The 25,338-nt window shown below is 26.4% G+C and overlaps 1 protein-coding gene across 1 annotated transcript in view; it reads left to right on the top strand.

Annotated features, from left to right (window-relative positions):
* LOC111627103 (ecto-NOX disulfide-thiol exchanger 2-like) overlaps nt 1–22,896 on the top strand; it is a 53,362-nt gene extending 30,466 nt beyond the window's left edge. The window contains exons 9-11 of the mRNA XM_023370658.1: nt 7,025–7,131; nt 12,052–12,193; nt 22,652–22,896. Coding sequence (XP_023226426.1) covers nt 7,025–7,131; nt 12,052–12,193; nt 22,652–22,878 — 476 coding nt within the window. The 3' untranslated portion in view covers nt 22,879–22,896. The remainder of the gene's footprint in view (nt 1–7,024; nt 7,132–12,051; nt 12,194–22,651) is intronic.
* Nucleotides 22,897–25,338: the final 2,442 nt, after the last annotated feature.

Here is a 25,338-nt window from a genome sequence, read left to right on the forward strand (position 1 = left end):
ATTTGGCTATTATATACAGTTGTCCAATAGAAAAGTAAACTATCTTATTTACAAATCTTTTCAAAATAGACAGTTTGACCAGGCCCTAGACATTTGTCTCATTTGTCTATGCGATGATCCAGCCCTGGTCATACTATACAGAGACCTTAGCAAGGTCTCTGTATAGTATGACCAGGTATGTATAGTATGACTGGTTAATGTGGTCCCTATTATGAAGGTGATGAACAGTGTGTTCAATGGCAAGCTGTAATTGATTCTTTGTAATGTTTCTCACATGCAGTCTGATACTATCTTTTAATTAAGGCTGCCAAATTATAATGTCATTGCTAAATCATACCTTTTTGCAAGGCTCTAGGAAAAATATATTTTTTAGGCCCATTAAAAGAGCAATGTGGGTAGAGGGTAGTTCTATTCAGATCTACAATAATAACATTTTTAATATCGAAACAGACAGTAAAACATGCAATAAAGTAGTAAAAATGTGTACAATGGTTTTAATTTAAAAATGGATGGGAATATTATATCTGGTTTCGGTATGTAGTACTATCTTGGAAGTACTGTGATATAAGACAGAAAGAATATTTTATAAACCGATACTGTCTAGAGAAATATTTCGTAGTTTAAATACAACTAAATTTCTTATGATGACATTTCAGGACATAAGGAATACATTTCCATAAAAAAAAGTAACAAAACTCACCACTATAGTACAGGGTTAGTGAGAAATAAGTTTTCCNATCTATACTAATATTATAAAGAGGTAATGTTTGTAAGTAAGTTTGGATGTAGCGGGTAATCTCCGAAACTATTCATCCGATTTCAAAAATTCTTTCACCAATATTTAGAATGGAACTTCAGGGCTGTATATTATTCCGGTAAACATTCATATAAATTAAAAGATATCATCTAGGTTAAGGCTTTTATGTCCAACAGATGGCACTACAAGTACGATGCCCTAAGTTTGCTTTTCTGTGAAAATAACTAAAGCAGATCATCTATCTATCTATATAAATAAAATGTAATGTTCGTTTGTTCCTACCGATTCCTTTGAAATTTTGACACAACGCTGCATTCGAATACGCATGTGTTTTTATATAATATACGTGTCAAAATTCCTCCAACTGGGGGGGGGAGATGGTTAGGATTAAGGCTTACCGTAAAGAACTTGGCTTCTATTATACTATTTTAGATGCGGTTTTTTGCATTTTAATAGGGTACGTCAAGAGAATGTACACTAAGAAGGGATTTTTCGAAAAATTCTCCCCCATGGGGAAAGTGTTATACATTTATAATAGATGCATTTTTAGTCACAACAACGCGTGGCGGGGTCTGCTAGTTGTACATAAGATGCATTTGCTTTTTTCATATCTGCTTTTAGTTATAATAAGAAAATCTTTAACATAAAATCATACAAATCAAAAATCTATTCAACTAAATCATCAATCAATCAATTTTTTTTATTAAAAAATCACTGAAAATTGTAAATAGTTTAATCACAAATTATTTTGAACTCATGATATTATTTACAATCTGCATTTGTGACTTAAATCAGTCTATTTTTTTATATAATGTAAAATGTTTTTTAAAGCTTTCATTCTATCTTCAATTTATTAGAAGTGGAATCCTTTACTGTTTCTAGCATTATAGTTTCTTCTAGCATTTTATGGGGTCATCCAGTTTGCATATAAGTATTTATAAAATACAGTATATAACTAATAAGTACAGATATTTCAAGTGTAAAATTAGTATCATGTATGTATATTTGTTCTCATTAAAAATATCATTGAGCTTTGTCCTTTGCAAAACTACAGTATTTACATTCATCATTAATTAAATTTTTATTTCATGTTATAAATCATAAAAAATCAAAAGTAAAATTAAATGAGATACTATTCTAGGCAGTACATTTAAATTTAATATGTCAAGATTGGTAAAAAAACACTTTTGGGAATGTCTGCCGAAATAAATAAATTTGACTTGAAAAACTTAATAAGTTTTTCAAGTCAAATTTATTTTTAAGTCAAAAATTCTATTAAAAAAATTGTAAATTATATTCAATTGGAATAAACAAATAATAAAATTATAACTTATATTTAGGATAAGTCTTATTAAGATATAATTGAATATAAAATTAAAATAAAAAATTGAAAATAAGTTAAAATCAAATTAGATAATTGTCACTTATTAACTAATCAGAATATTTTTCTGTTTAATTACCTTTAGTCTAAATTACTTTATAAATTTGGACTAAAGGTGATTAAGCCATCATCTTGTATTAAATTTAATAATTAAAATTAATTAAATTAATTTAGAACATTCTGTAAGAAAAGATCAATCTGGAGTAGGGCTTGAACTAGCAATCCTTGCTTACTTTGTAGATGCATTACCAATTACAATTTGGGCTTAACTTACTGAATAATTTCTTATTATTGTGAATATTTGTAATAAAACTAAATAAATAGTCATTATGAAGCATAAACTAAACAAACTTACTTTCTGCCATTTCCAGATTGCATTATATCTTAGTTTCACTATCTTTGGTAATGTGTTAATGCCATTTAAGTTAAATTGATTAATCTGATAAATTATAATTATTTTAATAGGTTATTTTTTATTAATTTATTTCTAAGTGAATATAAAAAAATTATAATATTTTTAATGGATAAAATTCAATAATATTTTTAATAACAAGTAAACATGCATTTATAATCAGTTTCTATTAGGAAATTTACCTTTAAAAAACTGAAATACTTTTTATTATTTAAACACAAATGTTACTGGATGCTTTAAATTATGTTTACATTTTAATCTACTGAAGATGAGTTGAAAATTAAAAAGAAAACTAGACTTCATAAAATTAACTGATTATGAATTAAGAGATTATTTTGTGTAATTCAAAAAAAAATTGTTTTATTAAATAAATATCCTTCATATATACCAAATAATTAAATGTACAGTTTTATATTTATTTGCCAAAACAGTCACAAAGTTTTCAAAAGAGAATAAAACCTGTTTAAAAGTAAAACTTTGTGGAAATGTTGATAATTGTACTGAGGACATATAATGCATTTTAAACTATTCCAAATTATTTTGATTTGTCAAAAGAAAAGACAGCTTAAACTGTTACCTTGAATAAATTCTATTCATATTTCTCAGTTTCAATTGAGAAATCTGAATAGAATTTATTCATTTGATTATGAAATGCACAAGATCATTGTTAAACAAATCATATACATATAATCATTGGATTTATTAATTTGAAATCAATATGATGTATAGTACAATAATATATAATCAAACTTAGTTTCTGTAATGAACTATAGATTCTGAATATAAATTAGTTAGTTTTATCCTTAATATTGACTAGTTATTTATCAGAATGTACACAATTATTATATAAAAGTGTAGTGTTTTTACAATTGCTTGTGTGCTTTAGAAAATAATGAACAGATAGGTTTAAAATATATATTTAAATAATAATTGACAGTTGCAACTAGTTTAGTATCAAAACTTTTATAACACTGTTCTATAAAATATGATTTTGGTGAATCTGTTTCACCAAAATTATATTCATATTCAAATATTTTGTTGCTTGATATTTTCATATTAAGCAACAATTAATGCATATACATATTATATAAGTATCTATTACATATGTAGAGGCAAAGATTGACCTACAACCAAATATACCATGAGTTTAACTGCTCAGTATTGCAGGTTTGCATACTGTAGCATTGATTCAATCTTTCCCAGTATGTATATATATATATATATATATGCAAATTAAACTTGCATGCATCAAAAATGATAACATCACATAATCCAAATTGAATGCTAAACAAATGAAAATCTAGTTTAAAAATAATTCAGAGAAAATTCAGCAGTATTTAATTCATCAATTTGCTATTTATCTTTTACATATTTATTTTAAAAAATTTAGTTTTTTAAACAGTTATGATTAATCATCATAAATAAATTTAATATACTATAGATTGATTTGAAGCTATCACACAGAAAATATAATAATAATAATAATAATGATGATGAAGGTCCATTTATGAAAGTTAAGGATCAAAAAATGATTGATATAGTATATAACTCAAAGTGAAGAAAAACTCAGTTTTTTGGTATTAAAATGTTTATTTAACACAGAAAAACTAGGTTTTTTTTTTTTTTAAAGTTAGGCAAGTTGTAAACCATAAATATTATCTTATTTACAATTTTAATTTATATTTTAATAAAGCATTTTTTTTGAAATTCAAAGTAATCTCAATTTGTGTTGTATTTAAATATTTATTATTTACCCATTTCTTTGTGATTTTCAGTTATCAATAATAATTCAAATTTTATTTTTATTAATACTCTGTTATGAATTTAAAAAAGACTGCTTTGTACTTGCTATAGTTCTGTAGTAATGTAGCTTTAAGCAAAGACAATTGTCCATGCATAAGAAGAAATAAGACCAAGCAAACATATATTTGTACAAATAATAATAACAAAATATGGTAAAATTTAATTAGTGGATTATATTATATGATAAGACAAAACTGTGATTACTATTTTCTTGAAATTCAGTTTTAATAACTTGTATATTATTTTTCATGTTTACTGACTCTCTAAGAAATTAAAGTAAAGTCTACAAACACTAAAACAAGTAGAGAAGTCATGTCTGTTTTTGTGGTAAAATGTTTTTCAAGACCTGTTTACTTTGTCGTCAGATCTTACAAATTTCTGAATCAAACTAAAACATTACAACATTGTTTCTCTCATCGATGTTAACTTTGAAACACTTGCCATGTTTTAGTTTGATTCCGAAACTTATAGGATCTGACAATGAGGCAACAGATTTTGTAAAACATTTTATCACAAAAACAAACATGATTCCTGTTACTTGTTTTAGTGTTTGTGGACTTTAACAGTAAACATGATATAAAAATATTCTTTTCTAAATATTTTCATGTAAAATATTAGTTATAAATAATAATCATTATTCAGATTTGTCTTATCATATGAAACTTCTCATATTTGTAAAGATCGTATTTGTAAAGGTGAGTACTATATAAAATATGTTAAACATCCAGCAAAAATATAGTACCAGATTTTATTGGAACAGGACCAAAACAGGTGAGAACATGAAATATCAGGCCATAAATGATGATATGCATTGTAGATATATTATTAAATTTATGTGAGTGAAGGAAGTATTTCTTAAGATTTACTCTGCAGAAAAAAATTAATTATAATATATAAATAATAATTTATTAATAATGATTTGTTTGCAAAATATAAAAAGTNTTTTGATTCACTCAGTGAGTTTAGTAAATAATTTTTTACACGTTTTACTACTGAGAATGACCTTTCATCAGATGCATTTGATATAGGCAAAGTTAAATATATTCGCAATATTATTTCTATATTTGGAAATGTTGATACTAGTTTTGTGCTCTTTATAAATTGCAGCATATCAGATGGCAACGTTAATTTTTGGCTTTTGCAAATTAATTTAAATTGCAACAATTCCTAGTTCAATTCTTCTGTATCAATATTGCCACTGTACCACTTTTTTAGCAATGCAGTGTTAATTGATACGTCCTCGTTGTCGCCGTCCGTTATGTTTGTATTAAGAATTTTAAAAATTTCATCAATATCTTTCAAAATAAACAATTTAACCGGGCCCTTTTAAAAACCGGGCCCTAGACATTTGTCTCATTTGTCTATGCGATGATCCGGCCCTGCTTATTACACTGGTGTAGTTTCCAATTAGCAAATAGAGGAGATCTTAGTCAAAAAGTCAAAACAAAATATCTTTATTATTTTACCAGGTGAAAATAAAGATATTTTGTTTTGACTTTTTGACTAAGATCTCCTCTATTTGCTAATTGGAAACTACACTAGTGTAATAAGTCCTATTAATAAACAAGATCCAAATAGACAAGGATACAGACAGAAATTGATTCTTAAAACCATTTTGACTTAGAGATACAAAATATATTGAATTTATGGGATTTAAATCTGAGAAAAAATATAATTCAATTTAGCGAGAATTTGACTTAATGAAGTTTGATTTATTGAGAGTTAACTGTGTGTTATACTAGCAAGAAACACAAATGATAAATAGTCACTTTTCACACTTAAGGAACTTAAATCTTCATGTAAATCATCACTATAAAAATTTTAAGTTTAACAAAAGGAATATTTGTTAAATCTCTTAGTTTAAAAAGTTTACATGCAGGATTCCTATTTCTTCAAATTTCTTTTAAACTATTTCTTCTAATTCAATCATGAGTATATAGAATACTTCATTTTTAAAGACAGCCTTTATCAACAAGACATCACGTTTTACAATAAGCATTGTTTTTGAAAATCAACATCTGAAAGCATTTCTACTAATCACTATTTAATATTTAGTTATCCCTGTTTAGATAATATATAATGATTGCAATTTAGAGCTATTTAAAAATATAATTTATACCCTCCTGATGATGATGATGATGATCTTGAAAATAAATTTATATTCTGTTGACCTTTAGTATTCTATTAATATAATTTATATGATGCAATCTATAATTTTGAAACCAAAATATTATTTGTTAAATTCAAAATTTTCAAGTAGTGATTATTATTTGTAGTAATAATAATCTAAATTTGGGCATGTTTAAAGTTAGCATCACATATCCTTGGAAGCTCTGTATCAGAAAAAGGTAAAGAAGAAAATTACTTTAAAAAATTCTAACTTTCAATTAAAGATTTATTGAAAAAGTATAGAAATGTTTTTTTAAAAAAAACATTATTTTAAATTAATAATCAGAAATAATAAAATTAATAGATTTATTATAATATATTGGAAAATTGAACATAGTAGTATGGTATATTAATATTGTCATAGTTCATTTAACCTATGTGTGTGTAGAGGAAATGGAAAATTGTGAGTATGAATGAAATTTTATTTTATTACTATACTTCCTGGTCTGTTAGTGCCTCTGTGGCACAATGTTAACCACACTTTCTCTCACCTCCTCTCAAGTCAATCAGATTGAGAAGGTATTTGTGGCAGCCAACCATCAGAAAGTCTGGGATCACTTTACGAAGGCCCAAAGGAAAAACATCGATTCTTGGCAAAAGCAAACAGAGGTAAGGAACTTCCATCTGGCAGAGCAGTCTTTTATAAAAAAAAAAAAAAAAAAAAGTGAACATTATGAAAAATAAACAAATGAATATAGATTTTGATATAAATTTTTCAGAACTTGAGTAAAAATTTAACATAGCAGGCTTTTTATTTTCTATTAAAAATTTTGTTGAGCATGCTTATAAATTTGCTTGACAATTTTCATTTTATTAAATAAAATCCTTGCTAAGTTATCCCAAATGTAAGTTTTGAAATAAATATTATATATTGAGAAATTTATATTCATTTTTTGCTTGCATTTATCTAGAAGAATATTAAATCAATTTTCAAATAAGATTTAAAAACTTTTAATCTATACTAATATTATAAAGAGGTAATGTTTGGATGTAGCGGGTAATCTCCGAAACTATTCATCCGATTTCAAAAATTCTTTCACCAATATTTAGAATGGAACTTCAGGGCTGTATATTATTCCGGTAAACATTCATATAAATTAAAAGATATCATCTAGGTTAAGGCTTTTATGTCCAACAGATGGCACTACAAGTACGATGCCCTAAGTTTGCTTTTCTGTGAAAATAACTAAAGCAGATCATCTATCTATCTATATAAATAAAATGTAATGTTCGTTTGTTCCTACCGATTCCTTTGAAATTTTGACACAACGCTGCATTCGAATACGCATGTGTTTTTATATAATATACGTGTCAAAATTCCTCCAACTGGGGGGGGGAGATGGTTAGGATTAAGGCTTACCGTAAAGAACTTGGCTTCTATTATACTATTTTAGATGCGGTTTTTTGCATTTTAATAGGGTACGTCAAGAGAATGTACACTAAGAAGGGATTTTTCGAAAAATTCTCCCCCATGGGGAAAGTGTTATACATTTATAATAGATGCATTTTTAGTCACAACAACGCGTGGCGGGGTCTGCTAGTTGTACATAAGATGCATTTGCTTTTTTCATATCTGCTTTTAGTTATAATAAGAAAATCTTTAACATAAAATCATACAAATCAAAAATCTATTCAACTAAATCATCAATCAATCAATTTTTTTTATTAAAAAATCACTGAAAATTGTAAATAGTTTAATCACAAATTATTTTGAACTCATGATATTATTTACAATCTGCATTTGTGACTTAAATCAGTCTATTTTTTTATATAATGTAAAATGTTTTTTAAAGCTTTCATTCTATCTTCAATTTATTAGAAGTGGAATCCTTTACTGTTTCTAGCATTATAGTTTCTTCTAGCATTTTATGGGGTCATCCAGTTTGCATATAAGTATTTATAAAATACAGTATATAACTAATAAGTACAGATATTTCAAGTGTAAAATTAGTATCATGTATGTATATTTGTTCTCATTAAAAATATCATTGAGCTTTGTCCTTTGCAAAACTACAGTATTTACATTCATCATTAATTAAATTTTTATTTCATGTTATAAATCATAAAAAATCAAAAGTAAAATTAAATGAGATACTATTCTAGGCAGTACATTTAAATTTAATATGTCAAGATTGGTAAAAAAACACTTTTGGGAATGTCTGCCGAAATAAATAAATTTGACTTGAAAAACTTATTAAGTTTTTCAAGTCAAATTTATTTTTAAGTCAAAAATTCTATTAAAAAAATTGTAAATTATATTCAATTGGAATAAACAAATAATAAAATTATAACTTATATTTAGGATAAGTCTTATTAAGATATAATTGAATATAAAATTAAAATAAAAAATTGAAAATAAGTTAAAATCAAATTAGATAATTGTCACTTATTAACTAATCAGAATATTTTTCTGTTTAATTACCTTTAGTCTAAATTACTTTATAAATTTGGACTAAAGGTGATTAAGCCATCATCTTGTATTAAATTTAATAATTAAAATTAATTAAATTAATTTAGAACATTCTGTAAGAAAAGATCAATCTGGAGTAGGGCTTGAACTAGCAATCCTTGCTTACTTTGTAGATGCATTACCAATTACAATTTGGGCTTAACTTACTGAATAATTTCTTATTATTGTGAATATTTGTAATAAAACTAAATAAATAGTCATTATGAAGCATAAACTAAACAAACTTACTTTCTGCCATTTCCAGATTGCATTATATCTTAGTTTCACTATCTTTGGTAATGTGTTAATGCCATTTAAGTTAAATTGATTAATCTGATAAATTATAATTATTTTAATAGGTTATTTTTTATTAATTTATTTCTAAGTGAATATAAAAAATTATAATATTTTTAATGGATAAAATTCAATAATATTTTTAATAACAAGTAAACATGCATTTATAATCAGTTTCTATTAGGAAATTTACCTTTAAAAAACTGAAATAGTTTTTATTATTTAAACACAAATGTTACTGGATGCTTTAAATTATGTTTACATTTTAATCTACTGAAGATGAGTTGAAAATTAAAAAGAAAATTAGACTTCATAAAATTAACTGATTATGAATTAAGAGATTATTTTGTGTAATTCAAAAGAAAATTGTTTTATTAAATAAATATCCTTCATATATACCAAATAATTAAATGTACAGTTTTATATTTATTTGCCAAAACAGTCACAAAGTTTTCAAAAGAGAATAAAACCTGTTTAAAAGTAAAACTTTGTGGAAATGTTGATAATTGTACTGAGGACATATAATGCATTTTAAACTATTCCAAATTATTTTGATTTGTCAAAAGAAAAGACAGCTTAAACTGTTACCTTGAATAAATTCTATTCATATTTCTCAGTTTCAATTGAGAAATCTGAATAGAATTTATTCATTTGATTATGAAATGCACAAGATCATTGTTAAACGAATCATATACATATAATCATTGGATTTATTAATTTGAAATCAATATGATGTATAGTACAATAATATATAATCAAACTTAGTTTCTGTAATGAACTATAGATTCTGAATATAAATTAGTTAGTTTTATCCTTAATATTGACTAGTTATTTATCAGAATGTACACAATTATTATATAAAAGTGTAGTGTTTTTACAATTGCTTGTGTGCTTTAGAAAATAATGAACAGATAGGTTTAAAATATATATTTAAATAATAATTGACAGTTGCAACTAGTTTAGTATCAAAACTTTTATAACACTGTTCTATAAAATATGATTTTGGTGAATCTGTTTCACCAAAATTATATTCATATTCAAATATTTTGTTGCTTGATATTTTCATATTAAGCAACAATTAATGCATATACATATTATATAAGTATCTATTACATATGTAGAGGCAAAGATTGACCTACAACCAAATATACCATGAGTTTAACTGCTCAGTATTGCAGGTTTGCATACTGTAGCATTGATTCAATCTTTCCCAGTATGTATATATATATATATATATATATATATGCAAATTAAACTTGCATGCATCAAAAATGATAACATCACATAATCCAAATTGAATGCTAAACAAATGAAAATCTAGTTTAAAAATAATTCAGAGAAAATTCAGCAGTATTTAATTCATCAATTTGCTATTTATCTTTTACATATTTATTTTAAAAAATTTAGTTTTTTAAACAGTTATGATTAATCATCATAAATAAATTTAATATACTATAGATTGATTTGAAGCTATCACACAGAAAATATAATAATAATAATAATAATGATGATGATGGTCCATTTATGAAAGTTAAGGATCAAAAAATGATTGATATAGTATATAACTCAAAGTGAAGAAAAACTCAGTTTTTTGGTATTAAAATGTTTATTTAACACAGAAAAACTAGGTTTTTTTTTTTTTTTTAAAGTTAGGCAAGTTGTAAACCATAAATATTATCTTATTTACAATTTTAATTTATATTTTAATAAAGCATTTTTTTTGAAATTCAAAGTAATCTCAATTTGTGTTGTATTTAAATATTTATTATTTACCCATTTCTTTGTGATTTTCAGTTATCAATAATAATTCAAATTTTATTTTTATTAATACTCTGTTATGAATTTAAAAAAGACTGCTTTGTACTTGCTATAGTTCTGTAGTAATGTAGCTTTAAGCAAAGACAATTGTCCATGCATAAGAAGAAATAAGACCAAGCAAACATATATTTGTACAAATAATAATAACAAAATATGGTAAAATTTAATTAGTGGATTATATTATATGATAAGACAAAACTGTGATTACTATTTTCTTGAAATTCAGTTTTAATAACTTGTATATTATTTTTCATGTTTACTGACTCTCTAAGAAATTAAAGTAAAGTCTACAAACACTAAAACAAGTAGAGAAGTCATGTCTGTTTTTGTGGTAAAATGTTTTTCAAGACCTGTTTACTTTGTCGTCAGATCTTACAAATTTCTGAATCAAACTAAAACATTACAACATTGTTTCTCTCATCGATGTTAACTTTGAAACACTTGCCATGTTTTAGTTTGATTCCGAAACTTATAGGATCTGACAATGAGGCAACAGATTTTGTAAAACATTTTATCACAAAAACAAACATGATTCCTGTTACTTGTTTTAGTGTTTGTGGACTTTAACAGTAAACATGATATAAAAATATTCTTTTCTAAATATTTTCATGTAAAATATTAGTTATAAATAATAATCATTATTCAGATTTGTCTTATCATATGAAACTTCTCATATTTGTAAAGATCGTATTTGTAAAGGTGAGTACTATATAAAATATGTTAAACATCCAGCAAAAATATAGTACCAGATTTTATTGGAACAGGACCAAAACAGGTGAGAACATGAAATATCAGGCCATAAATGATGATATGCATTGTAGATATATTATTAAATTTATGTGAGTGAAGGAAGTATTTCTTAAGATTTACTCTGCAGAAAAAAATTAATTATAATATATAAATAATAATTTATTAATAATGATTTGTTTGCAAAATATAAAAAGTATAAAATTTGTATGAAATGATAGGAAATAAAAAATGCTCAACTTGAAGAAGTTCTTAATGAACGAGAAGAGTTTGAAATGGAATTAAGTGATGGTGAAGATGGAGAAAACCAAACAGCAAAAAAGATACGACTGGAAGATGATGATGCTGGAAAAACAAATCATGGTAGTGTTTTTACTACAAGTTGTGATCATAAAAATTGTGTTACATATTTATCCACTTGTTATTGCGGTTTTTGGACAGGATATATAAAATTTATAAATAAGCTTTATTAAGAATTTAAAATTTAGTTTTCTTAATTAAAATTTTGCTTGTATTAAGAAAAGAATAGTTAAAGTTTGTGTGCTCTATAAATCTGAAATTTAAATACAAAATATTCTGTCATATATTATACTTACAGATGAAGTAATAATTAAAGTACAGTGGTACCTCGGGTTACGAACGCCCCAGCATACGAAATTTTCAGGATACGACATGAAATTCGAACATATTTTTGCTCCACGATACGAACAAAAACTCATCATACGACGTTACATTAGTTCGCATTTTTCATTTGTTTTTCTTACTACAGTTATTTTTTTTAATGTATTACTTGGCTTTAATTTGAGTATGTTTTTCGCGTTGGAACGAATTATTTGGTTTTACATGTAATCGTATGGGAAAAGATGATCCACCTTACGACATTTTTATGATACGATCTCAGTTTCGGAACGGATTAATTTCGTATCCTGAGGTACCACTGTATAACAATTTTTAAAATTTTTTCAGAATAATTTAATTGATTAAATATGATCATGAATATGATCATATTTAAATATGATAAATATGATCATGAATATGATCATATTTAATCAATTAAATATATATGATATGATCATAATAATGAAAGTAAACATGTTCTAAAATTTGTAAATTTTCAGAGTCAGTTTTGTTAAAAAGTGTTTTGTAATATGGAATTTACCATGTTTTATTTGGTTAAATTTGTTCATTAGTTACTGTAATCTTTAGGAATAAACTACAGTAAAAAAAGAAACTAAACAATTTTATTATTATTTCTTTTTCATTCTTGCTCATGTGCATGCAATTAAATGCAATGTGTTGGAGAATGATCATATTTGTCTATATTTTTAATTAAATTATTTAAAACTGCAAAAACATTAAATTCCAAAATTTATTTAAATTTAATTATTTAACTAAGTTTTTTCTTATGATCAAAATTTCATAGCTTATCAGAAATGCAAATTTATTTTAAATATGACAAAAGTGATATAAAATGTGGTCTTAAAATGTTATTGTTTGAATATAACAATGATATTGGTTCAAAAGATAGCCAATATATAGCCATATATCACTATTTGAATTCCTGCTTCAATAAATGTCTTCTAGTACAAATGATCAGACATCTGAATCAAATAATAAATGTATTATGAGTTTCTTTGAAGTGCATTTATGAAAAACTTGAAAGTTTTGCTAGTAAAAAAGAATGGGAAATAGAAGGTAACTTTGTTTCCATTGTCTATTTTCTTTTGTTTTAATAGTGTTATCTGTGTCCTACTGTTGTTTAGTTTAGTGATTTTTCTCAAAATTTTTCAATGCAAGATTATTCGTAACAGATCATTATAATAGATTTCATTATTGACAAGACTATGTCTTGTTTATAAAATTGTACTGCCACTCATTCTTACCAGCATAGAGGTATGAAGGAGTACACATCGAGAGTTGATATTTGGCACAGAGTATTAGGTGTCGAAATCATTTGCGCATAAAAAATACAGACTTGTAGGTAGTCAGGGGACCGAGAATCGAGTCAAAATAAAATACAAAATGGCGACTCTCTTCTACAAACAGGCAAAACAGCCACCTCACTCCACTGAAGTCAAGTAAAGGAGAGTACCACCCGCAGTCATTCTAAGAAGTGAACTCTGACCTTAGGACTGAACACATAATTTCTTCTATGTTAAATAAAATTTGTAATCTAATTTTGTAAATTTGGGAGTGCTTCAAATATGACGTTAAAACGGTTTTATGTCATTACAAGTGGGTTCTTTTTAACAGTATCTAGTATAGTAAAATCATAGGACCGATAAAAATTTGACGTTATATTAGGGTTGTCGTTACATTCAATGACATTATAATCGGGTTAAACTGTATATTGTTTGTGCAAAATAAAAAAAATAATTTTGGACGATACAATAGCCACGATTATTTTTTTCAAAAATGGGAACTTTTCATTACGCATCAACAAAAATTCAACCCAGGCCAACAGGCAACAGAGAAATTTTGAAATTAGATAAGTTAATTTCATCGAAGATGCATCATGAACATTCTCGTGGTCATGGCCGGCAAAGTTTGAACGATCGCGCTCAAAAGCAGCGATATTGAAGAAGATAGGAGAATGAGAATGAGCATCAAAGTGATTCTGTCTCCGAGACATAGTCTTGTCCCAAATACAGTTTTGCCATTTTACTTGTTTTTCTGTTTTTATACAAAAATATTTAAATGTGATATATACAATATCATTATAATATTTTTATTGCTGTATACTGCATAATTAAAGAAAATACAGTTCATATATGAGGGGAGTCCAATATTAAAAGATACAGGCCAAAATTACACTAACATTTATAATTAAAGAAAATATTTAATACATTCCACAAAAACTATGTACTTTTGTTTATTTTTCAACATAATCACCATAAACATTGAGACATTTATCCCAGCATGACACTAGTTTGAACATCCCTTTACGGTACTGTTGCTTGTCAAGTTGCTTGAAGTAGCCAGAATGGTGTCTTCCAATTCCTCCTGATATGCAAAGTATTTCCCCATCAAAAATTTCTTTAAAGGTCCAAATAAATGAAAATCTGAGGGGGCTAAATCTGGGCTATACTCCACACGCTAAATCAAATCAAACTGTGGTTTGCACAGCAGACTTGGGAGGTCCTACAACATCCTCCATATAGTCCAAATTTAGCCCCCATAAGATTTTCATTTATTTGAACCTTTGAAGAAATTTTTGGCAGGGAAACTCTTTGTGAATCAGGAGGAATTGGAAGACACCGTTCTGGACTACATCAAGCAACTTGACAAGCAACAGTACCGTAAAGGGATGTTTAAACTAGTGTCATGCTGGGTTAAATGTCTCAACGTTTATGGTGATTATGTCGAGAAATAAACAAAAGTATGTAGTTTTTATGGAATGTATTAAATATTTTCTTCATTTATAAATGTTAGTGTAATTTTGGCCTGTACCTTTAATATTGGACTCCCTACATACAATGCCTAATAGAGGATACTATGCAAGCTTAGTTGTTGGGTTACTGTTTATAAACATATTCTTTAATGACTTCATTAAAGAATATGTTTATAAATTTTATTAATGACTTCATTAATGACTTCATATTTTGTTAGTAAGGTAATTGGAGTTTGTAATGTTTAATATCATGCCAAGAATTTGGATTGATAAATCTGATTAGTTATCACTTCTTGTTCTAACAGTTCTTGTTTTTTAATGTTTGTGTCATTTGGGAACAATTCATTGAGATTATTGGATAGACTGTGGAATTATTGTATAAATATTATTGACAGTAGATTATTGGATAAACAATGGAAAAACTTTCAGAAATCTAATTTCTGATATTTTAATTTTTTAGGAATGCATTAGATCTGGTATGGCTGCACTTTTTTATCATAACATTGTCACATTGATTATTGTATACCAGATTTCTTCAAATGTGAAAAATAAACAAACTTCTGAATACACATTTCTCACTATTAATTAATTAATTAATGGAATTACCATTATTATTATTTTATATTTTATTCAAAACATANAAAAAATTATAATATTTTTAATGGATAAAATTCAATAATATTTTTAATAACAAGTAAACATGCATTTATAATCAGTTTCTATTAGGAAATTTACCTTTAAAAAACTGAAATAGTTTTTATTATTTAAACACAAATGTTACTGGATGCTTTAAATTATGTTTACATTTTAATCTACTGAAGATGAGTTGAAAATTAAAAAGAAAATTAGACTTCATAAAATTAACTGATTATGAATTAAGAGATTATTTTGTGTAATTCAAAAAAAAATTGTTTTATTAAATAAATATCCTTCATATATACCAAATAATTAAATGTACAGTTTTATATTTATTTGCCAAAACAGTCACAAAGTTTTCAAAAGAGAATAAAACCTGTTTAAAAGTAAAACTTTGTGGAAATGTTGATAATTGTACTGAGGACATATAATGCATTTTAAACTATTCCAAATTATTTTGATTTGTCAAAAGAAAAGACAGCTTAAACTGTTACCTTGAATAAATTCTATTCATATTTCTCAGTTTCAATTGAGAAATCTGAATAGAATTTATTCATTTGATTATGAAATGCACAAGATCATTGTTAAACGAATCATATACATATAATCATTGGATTTATTAATTTGAAATCAATATGATGTATAGTACAATAATATATAATCAAACTTAGTTTCTGTAATGAACTATAGATTCTGAATATAAATTAGTTAGTTTTATCCTTAATCTTGACTAGTTATTTATCAGAATGTACACAATTATTATATAAAAGTGTAGTGTTTTTACAATTGCTTGTGTGCTTTAGAAAATAATGAACAGATAGGTTTAAAATATATATTTAAATAATAATTGACAGTTGCAACTAGTTTAGTATCAAAACTTTTATAACACTGTTCTATAAAATATGATTTTGGTGAATCTGTTTCACCAAAATTATATTCATATTCAAATATTTTGTTGCTTGATATTTTCATATTAAGCAACAATTAATGCATATACATATTATATAAGTATCTATTACATATGTAGAGGCAAAGATTGACCTACAACCAAATATACCATGAGTTTAACTGCTCAGTATTGCAGGTTTGCATACTGTAGCATTGATTCAATCTTTCCCAGTATGTATATATATATATATATATATGCAAATTAAACTTGCATGCATCAAAAATGATAACATCACATAATCCAAATTGAATGCTAAACAAATGAAAATCTAGTTTAAAAATAATTCAGAGAAAATTCAGCAGTATTTAATTCATCAATTTGCTATTTATCTTTTACATATTTATTTTAAAAAATTTAGTTTTTTAAACAGTTATGATTAATCATCATAAATAAATTTAATATACTATAGATTGATTTGAAGCTATCACACAGAAAATATAATAATAATAATAATAATGATGATGATGGTCCATTTATGAAAGTTAAGGATCAAAAAATGATTGATATAGTATATAACTCAAAGTGAAGAAAAACTCAGTTTTTTGGTATTAAAATGTTTATTTAACACAGAAAAACTAGGTTTTTTTTTTTTTTTTAAAGTTAGGCAAGTTGTAAACCATAAATATTATCTTATTTACAATTTTAATTTATATTTTAATAAAGCATTTTTTTTGAAATTCAAAGTAATCTCAATTTGTGTTGTATTTAAATATTTATTATTTACCCATTTCTTTGTGATTTTCAGTTATCAATAATAATTCAAATTTTATTTTTATTAATACTCTGTTATGAATTTAAAAAAGACTGCTTTGTACTTGCTATAGTTCTGTAGTAATGTAGCTTTAAGCAAAGACAATTGTCCATGCATAAGAAGAAATAAGACCAAGCAAACATATATTTGTACAAATAATAATAACAAAATATGGTAAAATTTAATTAGTGGATTATATTATATGATAAGACAAAACTGTGATTACTATTTTCTTGAAATTCAGTTTTAATAACTTGTATATTATTTTTCATGTTTACTGACTCTCTAAGAAATTAAAGTAAAGTCTACAAACACTAAAACAAGTAGAGAAGTCATGTCTGTTTTTGTGGTAAAATGTTTTTCAAGACCTGTTTACTTTGTCGTCAGATCTTACAAATTTCTGAATCAAACTAAAACATTACAACATTGTTTCTCTCATCGATGTTAACTTTGAAACACTTGCCATGTTTTAGTTTGATTCCGAAACTTATAGGATCTGACAATGAGGCAACAGATTTTGTAAAACATTTTATCACAAAAACAAACATGATTCCTGTTACTTGTTTTAGTGTTTGTGGACTTTAACAGTAAACATGATATAAAAATATTCTTTTCTAAATATTTTCATGTAAAATATTAGTTATAAATAATAATCATTATTCAGATTTGTCTTATCATATGAAACTTCTCATATTTGTAAAGATCGTATTTGTAAAGGTGAGTACTATATAAAATATGTTAAACATCCAGCAAAAATATAGTACCAGATTTTATTGGAACAGGACCAAAACAGGTGAGAACATGAAATATCAGGCCATAAATGATGATATGCATTGTAGATATATTATTAAATTTATGTGAGTGAAGGAAGTATTTCTTAAGATTTACTCTGCAGAAAAAAATTAATTATAATATATAAATAATAATTTATTAATAATGATTTGTTTGCAAAATATAAAAAGTATAAAATTTGTATGAAATGATAGGAAATAAAAAATGCTCAACTTGAAGAAGTTCTTAATGAACGAGAAGAGTTTGAAATGGAATTAAGTGATGGTGAAGATGGAGAAAACCAAACAGCAAAAAAGATACGACTGGAAGATGATGATGCTGGAAAAACAAATCATGGTAGTGTTTTTACTACAAGTTGTGATCATAAAAATTGTGTTACATATTTATCCACTTGTTATTGCGGTTTTTGGACAGGATATATAAAATTTATAAATAAGCTTTATTAAGAATTTAAAATTTAGTTTTCTTAATTAAAATTTTGCTTGTATTAAGAAAAGAATAGTTAAAGTTTGTGTGCTCTATAAATCTGAAATTTAAATACAAAATATTCTGTCATATATTATACTTACAGATGAAGTAATAATTAAAGTACAGTGGTACCTCGGGTTACGAACGCCCCAGCATACGAAATTTTCAGGATACGACATGAAATTCGAACATATTTTTGCTCCACGATACGAACAAAAACTCATCATACGACGTTACATTAGTTCGCATTTTTCATTTGTTTTTCTTACTACAGTTATTTTTTTTAATGTATTACTTGGCTTTAATTTGAGTATGTTTTTCGCGTTGGAACGAATTATTTGGTTTTACATGTAATCGTATGGGAAAAGATGATCCACCTTACGACATTTTTATGATACGATCTCAGTTTCGGAACGGATTAATTTCGTATCCTGAGGTACCACTGTATAACAATTTTTAAAATTTTTTCAGAATAATTTAATTGATTAAATATGATCATGAATATGATCATATTTAAATATGATAAATATGATCATGAATATGATCATATTTAATCAATTAAATATATATGATATGATCATAATAATGAAAGTAAACATGTTCTAAAATTTGTAAATTTTCAGAGTCAGTTTTGTTAAAAAGTGTTTTGTAATATGGAATTTACCATGTTTTATTTGGTTAAATTTGTTCATTAGTTACTGTAATCTTTAGGAATAAACTACAGTAAAAAAAGAAACTAAACAATTTTATTATTATTTCTTTTTCATTCTTGCTCATGTGCATGCAATTAAATGCAATGTGTTGGAGAATGATCATATTTGTCTATATTTTTAATTAAATTATTTAAAACTGCAAAAACATTAAATTCCAAAATTTATTTAAATTTAATTATTTAACTAAGTTTTTTCTTATGATCAAAATTTCATAGCTTATCAGAAATGCAAATTTATTTTAAATATGACAAAAGTGATATAAAATGTGGTCTTAAAATGTTATTGTTTGAATATAACAATGATATTGGTTCAAAAGATAGCCAATATATAGCCATATATCACTATTTGAATTCCTGCTTCAATAAATGTCTTCTAGTACAAATGATCAGACATCTGAATCAAATAATAAATGTATTATGAGTTTCTTTGAAGTGCATTTATGAAAAACTTGAAAGTTTTGCTAGTAAAAAAGAATGGGAAATAGAAGGTAACTTTGTTTCCATTGTCTATTTTCTTTTGTTTTAATAGTGTTATCTGTGTCCTACTGTTGTTTAGTTTAGTGATTTTTCTCAAAATTTTTCAATGCAAGATTATTCGTAACAGATCATTATAATAGATTTCATTATTGACAAGACTATGTCTTGTTTATAAAATTGTACTGCCACTCATTCTTACCAGCATAGAGGTATGAAGGAGTACACATCGAGAGTTGATATTTGGCACAGAGTATTAGGTGTCGAAATCATTTGCGCATAAAAAATACAGACTTGTAGGTAGTCAGGGGACCGAGAATCGAGTCAAAATAAAATACAAAATGGCGACTCTCTTCTACAAACAGGCAAAACAGCCACCTCACTCCACTGAAGTCAAGTAAAGGAGAGTACCACCCGCAGTCATTCTAAGAAGTGAACTCTGACCTTAGGACTGAACACATAATTTCTTCTATGTTAAATAAAATTTGTAATCTAATTTTGTAAATTTGGGAGTGCTTCAAATATGACGTTAAAACGGTTTTATGTCATTACAAGTGGGTTCTTTTTAACAGTATCTAGTATAGTAAAATCATAGGACCGATAAAAATTTGACGTTATATTAGGGTTGTCGTTACATTCAATGACATTATAATCGGGTTAAACTGTATATTGTTTGTGCAAAATAAAAAAAATAATTTTGGACGATACAATAGCCACGATTATTTTTTTCAAAAATGGGAACTTTTCATTACGCATCAACAAAAATTCAACCCAGGCCAACAGGCAACAGAGAAATTTTGAAATTAGATAAGTTAATTTCATCGAAGATGCATCATGAACATTCTCGTGGTCATGGCCGGCAAAGTTTGAACGATCGCGCTCAAAAGCAGCGATATTGAAGAAGATAGGAGAATGAGAATGAGCATCAAAGTGATTCTGTCTCCGAGACATAGTCTTGTCCCAAATACAGTTTTGCCATTTTACTTGTTTTTCTGTTTTTATACAAAAATATTTAAATGTGATATATACAATATCATTATAATATTTTTATTGCTGTATACTGCATAATTAAAGAAAATACAGTTCATATATGAGGGGAGTCCAATATTAAAAGATACAGGCCAAAATTACACTAACATTTATAATTAAAGAAAATATTTAATACATTCCACAAAAACTATGTACTTTTGTTTATTTTTCAACATAATCACCATAAACATTGAGACATTTATCCCAGCATGACACTAGTTTGAACATCCCTTTACGGTACTGTTGCTTGTCAAGTTGCTTGAAGTAGCCAGAATGGTGTCTTCCAATTCCTCCTGATATGCAAAGTATTTCCCCATCAAAAATTTCTTTAAAGGTCCAAATAAATGAAAATCTGAGGGGGCTAAATCTGGGCTATACTCCACACGCTAAATCAAATCAAACTGTGGTTTGCACAGCAGACTTGGGAGGTCCTACAACATCCTCCATATAGTCCAAATTTAGCCCCCATAAGATTTTCATTTATTTGAACCTTTGAAGAAATTTTTGGCAGGGAAACTCTTTGTGAATCAGGAGGAATTGGAAGACACCGTTCTGGACTACATCAAGCAACTTGACAAGCAACAGTACCGTAAAGGGATGTTTAAACTAGTGTCATGCTGGGTTAAATGTCTCAACGTTTATGGTGATTATGTCGAGAAATAAACAAAAGTATGTAGTTTTTATGGAATGTATTAAATATTTTCTTCATTTATAAATGTTAGTGTAATTTTGGCCTGTACCTTTAATATTGGACTCCCTACATACAATGCCTAATAGAGGATACTATGCAAGCTTAGTTGTTGGGTTACTGTTTATAAACATATTCTTTAATGACTTCATTAAAGAATATGTTTATAAATTTTATTAATGACTTCATTAATGACTTCATATTTTGTTAGTAAGGTAATTGGAGTTTGTAATGTTTAATATCATGCCAAGAATTTGGATTGATAAATCTGATTAGTTATCACTTCTTGTTCTAACAGTTCTTGTTTTTTAATGTTTGTGTCATTTGGGAACAATTCATTGAGATTATTGGATAGACTGTGGAATTATTGTATAAATATTATTGACAGTAGATTATTGGATAAACAATGGAAAAACTTTCAGAAATCTAATTTCTGATATTTTAATTTTTTAGGAATGCATTAGATCTGGTATGGCTGCACTTTTTTATCATAACATTGTCACATTGATTATTGTATACCAGATTTCTTCAAATGTGAAAAATAAACAAACTTCTGAATACACATTTCTCACTATTAATTAATTAATTAATGGAATTACCATTATTATTATTTTATATTTTATTCAAAACATATCATGGACTCCAATTTTGACATTAATCTGTATAAAATTTATATTTTATTTAGTTTAAATTTAAAACTAAAAATGGATTTATTTCTAATTTTTATAAAACAATTGAGAAAAATGAAAATTTCATTGGCTATTAATATTTGAATATTTATCATTAAAAAGTATTTCTTCTATCCATGTCATGCACTAAAACTTCGTTGCATGCTTCTATTACAAAAAAGTTTTTATATTAAAATATTTTTACACAGTAAATAAAAAAATCATAATGTTTTTATGAAAATACTGATATATTATCATTTTAGATTCAAACAAAGAGCCACATCTCCAAGATGAAAATGACTCACTTCGCTGTCAATTGGAAGCATATCGAAATGAAGTAGAAGTTTTAAGAGCTGAAAATCGTCAAGAACAAGAAGCCAGAGAACGTCAATTGAGATTGCTCCAACAAGCTTTACAAGGAATGCAACAACAGTTAATATCTATTACTCAGCAACATACACATGATGAGGAAGAAATTAAAAGAGTATGATATAACTATTTTCTTTAATTTCTAATTAATATATGAAAATATAATGAAATTTTTTTCTTTTTGTAAAATTCACACAGATGGTAATTTTCATATTGCTTTCCTGTAATGGAAAGCAATATGAAAATTACCATCTCTGTGAATTTTACAAAAAGAAAATTACCATCTGTGTGAATTTTACATGATTCCATTACTTTCCCTTACAGGGAAAGTAATGGAATCATGTAAAAGTAAATGAAATTGTCAAAGTAAATGAAATCGTGTCAAAGTAAATGAAATCGTGTCAAATGGAATGTGAATTTTATTCCATTTGACATGATTCCATTACTTTCCCTTACAGGGAAAGTAATGGAAATCATGTCAAATTTGACCCTCTGAGTTTTTTGCAAATCTCCACATTTTGAGACCTCCTGAACCCAAAACAGTCAAAAAACAACAAAAAAAATTTTGTGGTGTGTGTGTGTCTATTTCGCTTAATATCTGAGGTCAGGATGAAGATAAAGAAACCAAATTTGGCACGATAACTTGTATATAAGGGGCATTGATGCTATTAAATTTGGTTGTGAAAGGTCAAGGGGATGGAGAGATAGAGGGTGGTTTTGTGTCATATCTTGTGAGGGATCAGACTTAAAGAAGATTTTACTTGTTGTTAGCATTTACAGTGTTTTATAGAACTCATCTCTACCCTCAAAATTAAGTCTTTTGCTATTTTATAATAATTATAAAAATATTTTTAACAAAATCTCATAACAGATGATGACACACATTAATTTTAGTTATTTATTTTGATTAAATCTTTTGACATATGGTCTGCTTTGTAGTCATTACTTTGTTTCTGGAAGCCCCTCCCATTTCCCTGCCCACTGGAGCACTGTATAATATGAGAAAAAGTTTATTTTGTATAAAATCATTTTTTAGATTCAAGAAAGTTTTAATTTTACCACGTTACAATTTTAACGAAAAATGGGTTTCACATAACCAGTTAATAACTGGTTATGTGAAACCCATTTTTCGTTTAATTAACAGATTTATAATTTATTTTAAAAAATTTTTCCTTATCTGTTTATAGTCTAAAACCTGTTATATTGTATATAACATTTTTTTTTATTAGAGTTTTAAAATTATAAAGTTTTTCTATAAAAATAACAGATTTGATTATCTATCTCAAAAATTTTATCTCTTAGACATAGTAAATAATTTTTTAAAATCAGACTGTTAAAATAGAACAAATACTTTTCATTAATTTTCATTAAAGAACAACTCAACAAACATAATTTTTGATTAAAGCCAGATCTGTCAAATTATCAGGTTATGATTAGGCTAAGTTAATAATTAAATCCAAAGTAATTTGTATAGAGGTAGGCAGTTAAGCTGCCATTTTGTGATAATTTTAATAATTATAATAAATTTATTTTAATTTAGAATTTCTAGAGTGAAAAGAATTAGCCTAGAGTGGAGCTTGAATCCACAACTTTTGCTTACCATGCAGATATGTAGCCAGTTATGCTGCTCAGACCTTTGTTCAATCTGCACTCCCAGAACTATTAATTTAGTTATAACCATATTGGTTACTCACAGTGCCACCTGGGACAACTTCATTGCTCACAGCCTTTAACTCCCACTATGGCACTCAGCCAGCTATTTATGGCACCATCTAGTCAGTACCATGAGTGACCTGGATGGTTATGTCTAAATTAATAATTATGGAAGCAAAGATCAAATGAAAATCTGGGTAATGTAATTGGCAATCATTTGCATGGTAAATGGAAGGTGCAGGATTTGAGTCTTGCTGCAGGCCAATCCTTTTCTTCTAGAAATTCAAAATTAATAGTATATTAAGCAATTAATTTATAATATAGGCAATTATGGCATGAATGGAAATTGGCCCACTCACTCTGCTCGTGTGCCAATTTCCATGAATGTCATAATCACTAATTATAAATGAATTGTCATACGGTATTTTGTGGTTACACTACAACTATAACACTATACTTAGGAACTTAAAATCATGTATAAACACAGTGTCGGTGGCACCTGTGCCATAATGCAGTGCCACAAAAATTTTATGGCATGGGTACCAGCAATACTTGTTTATACATGACTTTTAGTTCCATAAGTATAGTGTTATAGTTGTAGTCAACCACAAAATTAATTTACTATAATTAAAATTACTACCAGATGGCAGCTTAACTGCCTACTCTAGAAAAATTACTTTGTATTTAATTACAGTCGACTCCCCTATAACACGGCAGATATGTTCCGTTCTTTATGAATCCATTTTGTACGAGTCCTTGCCAATCACAGCCCGACACGTATGCACTTTATGGACTACAGCTGTTTGAAAGGTTTTTTTCCATAAAATTAATCAATTCCTAGACTAATTAGACTCAACATTTCCAAAATATGTATATTTTTTTGGGAATAATCCGTATAAACTATGCTATAAACAAAAAATTGTAGGAT

This window comes from Centruroides sculpturatus, unplaced genomic scaffold (assembly GCF_000671375.1).
Source record: "Centruroides sculpturatus isolate CEXI.00-Female unplaced genomic scaffold, Cexi_2.0 scaffold334, whole genome shotgun sequence".
In the NCBI taxonomy this organism is placed as follows: Eukaryota; Metazoa; Arthropoda; class Arachnida; order Scorpiones; family Buthidae; genus Centruroides; species Centruroides sculpturatus.